The sequence below is a fragment of the Arachis ipaensis genome, chromosome B08, assembly GCF_000816755.2.
Source record: "Arachis ipaensis cultivar K30076 chromosome B08, Araip1.1, whole genome shotgun sequence".
In the NCBI taxonomy this organism is placed as follows: domain Eukaryota; kingdom Viridiplantae; phylum Streptophyta; class Magnoliopsida; order Fabales; family Fabaceae; genus Arachis; species Arachis ipaensis.
This window is the reverse complement of record NC_029792.2, coordinates 106,258,056-106,263,688: the sequence shown is the minus strand read 5'-3', so window position 1 is coordinate 106,263,688 and position 5,633 is coordinate 106,258,056. Positions and strand designations below refer to the sequence as shown.

The window sequence follows — 5,633 nt, the reverse complement described above, 5'->3', positions numbered from 1 at the left end:
TGTATGAATAAGTGTGCAAAGACTTGATAAAAACCACTCAATTGAGCACAAGATAAACCATAAAATAGTGGTTTATCAATCTCCCCACACTTAAACATTAGCATGTCCTCATGCTAAGTTCAAGGAGATCAAAAGAATAAATAGGGAAAAGTAAGACTCATGAAATGCAACCTATATATGAATGCAACTATATGCTAAGATGATTTTGTCTACTTGGTTAAAAGTAAACAAGTTCTCCAAGACAAACATAAATCTGATTTTACTAATTCAAATCATACAATAAAAGACAAGTAAACTTGTAAGAAGATAGCTCATGAAAGCAGGGAACATAGAATCAAGCATTGAACCCTCACTGGTAGTGTATATGCACTCTAATCTCTCAAGTGTCTAGGGTTAATCACTCTACTCTTCTCTAGTCATGCTTTCTAAAACTTTATTCTTCATCTAACCAATCAACAAATATTTTGTATACCAATGCAAACATCATGATGTCTTTTCAGGGTTGTAATGGGGCTAAGGTAAGGGCGAGGATATATGTATGGGCAAGTGAGTTATAATATGAATCTTTGACTAACCTAAACTCTCACCTAACATACACACACTCTATATAACTTTAAAATCATTCCTAACTACCCAAAATTTCCACTTTTTCATCACATACTCATGTACCAAATTTTTCTTAATTTCACCACATATGCATTGATCTTCTATTAAACTTAGCATTGGGGTAATTTTGTCCCCTTATTTATTTATTTACTTATATTATAATTTATTTTTTTATTTTTTTATTATCATTATTAAATTTTAAAATTATATTTTTTTATCATGTTATTTTTTATTCTAAATTTTGTATAAAAAATAAAAATAAATTAAATTTTTAATTATTTATTCTATTTTTTATTCAGTTTATCCCTAAATAAAATACAAAATACTAATTTTATGTAGTTGACCTTTGTATTATGAAAACCAACACAGCCTTAAAAACAACTCGAAGGAGAGTGTTTTTAAAATTTTAAATATGCAGTGTTCATGAAGTGAAATAATTTTAAAATTTATTTAAATTAGAGATTATTGATGAAATGAATTGAATCTCATTTTAGATACATGATTTCACTTTAATAAAAAAACTAATTAATTTTTCACTTTGTATAAAATTAAAAAAAAAATTGAAACCAAACACTAAAGTAATAAATCTTAAATTTAGACTCAAATTACTTTTTATGAGGTAGTTTTATAAATGTTATTATACTATTTTATGAGACTCAAAATAAAATTAAAGTGAAACCAGAAAATAATAAAAAAAAATTGATGGCAAAAAGAGTGCTACTAGAAAAGTGTTTTAAAAAATAAAAAAATATAGAAATACTTTACAAAGACTTAGCAGTTGATTTTAAAATAGAAGATTATGATGGTTGCCCAGATTTTAAATCTATAATTGAAGCGTATCTTCTTCAATAAAGCAAACCCAATACTTTCGTTGTGTTGATTAAGCCCAATTGGTTGCCAAGGAAAAAATTAACAAAATAAAAGTGAAGGGGCCAAGTACGAACTAACCAGAGTATTTATATGTGAAATTATCCCAATTGCTTTGGCCCTTGCCACCTTCATGCGCTGCACCTTCAATCTTTTGGGGAACAACACAAGAAGAGAAAAAAGCGAATGTGCATAGCAGGAAAAGAAGGCAGAATAAGATCCTTCTTCACAAAGATATATATTATAATAAATATGTAATAAATGAAGAAAATAGTTCACAGAAACAAAACCTGATGAGCTGCAGATGCTGTACCAAATAGAAAATCTGCAGGGAAGCTACTAGAATTAAGAGAAGCTACCCATTTAAATAAGGTGACAGAAACAATAAACACAACAAGAACACCCTTAAACCACATCATTTGTTTGAATTTGAGTTAACCTCAGAATACTGAGAATTGGTAAAGTTCATTTTGCATATAAAGCATAAAAACTGATATTTTGTTTTGGGGGGAAAATATTTTTTCCTCTCTCCTCATTCAGTTGATATTTTGGGCAACATCGTATGATTTAATACTCACATTAATTACTAGTCAAACTTAGGATTTTTTCCTACAATATATTAAAAAAATACATTATTTTCTAAAATAAAATAAAAACACATTAATTACATCCTGATTTAATAAACTGAAATTTAAAAATTATCAATTAAAAAATTAATTCCACTAAGTAACCAACAGAAATATAGCCAACAGTAAAAAATATTGTATTGAGCTGCACCTCAATAAATACAAAAAAAATTCCAATGTAATTACTTATACCCTAATTCTAATTTCACTTTTTATATTTTACCTTTTTATTAGGCTATTATCCTAATTTTACGAAAGTTGCCACTCTCCATAATATGTCCTACCACACGTGGTCACCATCACCTCGCAATGCCTAGTTTTAGCATTGCCGTCACTTCCGTTGCTCCCCCACTTACAATGAAAAAGAAACATCCAAAATCTGAAAAAAAAAATTCTAAAACCATTTTGTCACTCAACCTTTTGTTACTTTTTGGCTTTTTCTTGAGCTCTCTCTCTCTCAGCCTTTTACCACTCAAGAAATTACAGAAAGATCTACATTAAAAATGAAATTACAATCTGTAAAACATAAAAGAGATTGATGTTTCAACAGCCTCTGTTACTATAAGTTGAACCGGATTGAGCTAACACTAATCGAGTTCTTCATTTTGGCGGAATGCTTCTTTCTCTAGAACGCACTGTCCAAAACGTTAAACTTTCTCAAGAAGCCCTCTATGAAACTCAGATTCTGGTTCTTTCTCATTGTCTCCAGAAAGATGAAGATTTTTCTTTTGTATCTCCTTCCATGTTGCTGAGTTGCTCTCTTCCAAGTCAACTCCTCGAGCTGTGTGCTACACCAACTTACCATTTCACTATTTTCAATTAATCCCTAAATTAGAAATTTTGAATCTGAGCCTTTTTGCTTGATCGAAAACCTCAGGTAAGCAGTGAAAAAGTTGTTCAATAATAAATCCAGATATGAATCCTTCAGCTACAACTTTGTCCACAAGAAACAATTTTAACCTTTGATTCACAACAGTGATTATCAGAAATCACTTTCTCCATTTATCACAAATTGGAGTAGCAGAGTGTTGGAGAAGGAGTGAAGAAAGTAAATTGCATGCAAATGGAAATAAATCACCTTTAGCTTCTGACTTAGCTTGAAATAGTTTGATTTGGGTGATTAGACCTCTGCCTTTTAGCTTAATCTTTCTCTATCTTTCTTCTTTGATGAAATGAGCAAGGAACGAAGCAATCTCTCTCCTTTCTCTGAGTCTGACCGAAGGAAAAGTGAACGTTGGCTTTGGAGTGTACGGATTTGGGGGGATCAACTTGGGTGAGCAACTCGAGCTTGGGTTGTTTTCTTTCTATTCAACCCAAGTGATTTCTTTGCTCAATTACTTTTGGCTTTATATTTTAGAGTCCACCTAGTTACTGGTTTGAGTTTCGATCCTATTGGGCTGTTGCATCATTATTTCTTTGGCCTACAACACTAATCAAACACAATCAAAACTAATTGGGTGTTTATCCGGATAAAATAATGTTTGCCATCATCAATTAAGTTAATTAATTTCTTAACTCAAAAATCTCTCCCTTGATGACAAACATAATTATAACATTGATCAAAGGAATTGAATTCAAATAAAATTAGAGAACTTCCCTTTGAGTGATGTTACTTGCTTTTGTGTTGCTCCCCCTTTCTTTTTCAAGAGTTTCTCTCCCTTAATTGGTGCTCTTCTCTTCTTTTCTTTTTGCATATTCTTATAGAGAGAACAATTATGCACTACACACAATTCAACTTAACTAAGGGATTGTACATCACCGTCAACTAAAATCCAGTCCAATACCAAACAAAATATGGCAGAAACTGAACAAAATATATTATCAAGAGAATGATAAAATTAATTAAATCCAAAATAGAGCAGTTATCATGCACAAAAAAAAAAAAACAGAGCAGCAACCAAATCAGAGAGCAACTGACATGCAGCAATTACATGCTTTCTACTTTCTACTACTATCCCTTTTGTCATCAAGGGAAGAAAAACAAAAAACATCTAACTTAGAATATGTTAAAACCTGTAACAAAGTGTCAATTTAAAGTTCAAACATCTAAATAACTGAAATTAAAAGGAGCAGTGGTTTAATAGTTTACAGTCATCCAAAACAAAATATAGAGTAGTTCACAAGTAAACAATAACAGTGTTTATGAGACAAAAGTGAACAGAAGGCTGCAGCAACATGAGATAATTTCAGGCATCCGAACCATCCTCTTCAAAATCAGCATTTTTTTAATTAGAAACTAGAATTAATATTCTCAAAATTAACATTCTATTTGTGTTAATATACAACTAACAAAAATTGAATTTCCAATTTTAGATCCCCAAAATCTCTCTATCTAATATCTCTTTTTTATATTGTATTCTATCAGAATAGTTCTAATATATATATATATAATCATTTATATATATTATATATATAAGAAAATTTCGAAATATTCGAAATAGAATTTCTATATTCATTCAATAATTTGAAATTTTCACATATGCAAAAATATTAATATATAATCAAACAGAATCAGTGGCAGCATTATCATCCTCTTGGAAATTATTAATAAATTTCAAGAAAACTGCCACTCTATCTTTGGATTTTCTGAGGAAGTTCTCATGCTTGGTGGCTAGTTTCCTTTGCTCCTTATTCATAGTAATCAGATGGTTTGATTGAGAGACAAACTCTTGCACCATATCTTTAACAACACCATATAAAATAGATTTGTGTCTAGTGGAGACTGAAGTACCCGTGGTAGAAGGAGGAGAAGATTCTTCTGGTTCATAGTCATTATCATCATCATTAAGAACCACCCTTTCAGAATGAGTGCGTCCCTTTTTCTGTTGTTTCATTGAACCACCTCCTTTTAGATATGAGTGTATATTTTCATATGACTTATTTAACAAGTCAACACCAAAATGTTCAAAAATACAGGTTAAGAACATGCCATAAGGAAGAGCTTTATCCTTCTTCTCACTTCTAACACAATCAAACATATACCTTACCATCAAATATGCAAAAGAGATTTTTGTTTTTGTGAGAATAACATACAAAACTAGAGTATCAGTGTAAGACACTCTTTGATATGAGCCACTCTGAGGAAGGATGATATGGTTCACTATGCGATGTAACTGAGCACGAGTGTAATCCGGGGCTATGTGAGTAGGAGTAATGCCATCAATCAACGAAATGAGTTCACATACATAGGCCAGAGCATCATTGTAAGAGAGACCTACTCCTTCATCCCACTTACCAGATGTATAGGTACATGCACCAATATTAGTGTATTTCAGCGAATCACTAATGGTTTCATTATTCAGAACTATGTCACGGTCTTTTACATAGGAATGAACACTGCCATCATGATAAGTCATGTTTGCATAAAATTCCTTGACTAAAACTGGGTAAACTAGGTTTTTGATTTTCAAAATATGGTTCTAGTCCAGAAATACAATATTTTCAACAAACTCAAAACCTTTCTTTTTCAGATTTGGTAAATCAACTAAAAAGGTGTGACATAAGGTATAGTGAGCAATAACACCTTCATAGAAA

The 5,633-nt window shown here is 31.0% G+C and overlaps 1 protein-coding gene across 1 annotated transcript in view; it reads right to left on the bottom strand.

The window, feature by feature from the left end:
• LOC107614144 (beta-glucosidase 12-like) overlaps positions 1-2,027 on the bottom strand; it is a 14,856-nt gene extending 12,829 nt beyond the window's left edge. The window contains exons 1-2 of the mRNA XM_016316370.2: positions 1,764-2,027; positions 1,555-1,624 (exon numbers count right to left, since the gene is read on the bottom strand). Coding sequence (XP_016171856.1) covers positions 1,555-1,624; positions 1,764-1,892 — 199 coding nt within the window. The 5' untranslated portion in view covers positions 1,893-2,027. The remainder of the gene's footprint in view (positions 1-1,554; positions 1,625-1,763) is intronic.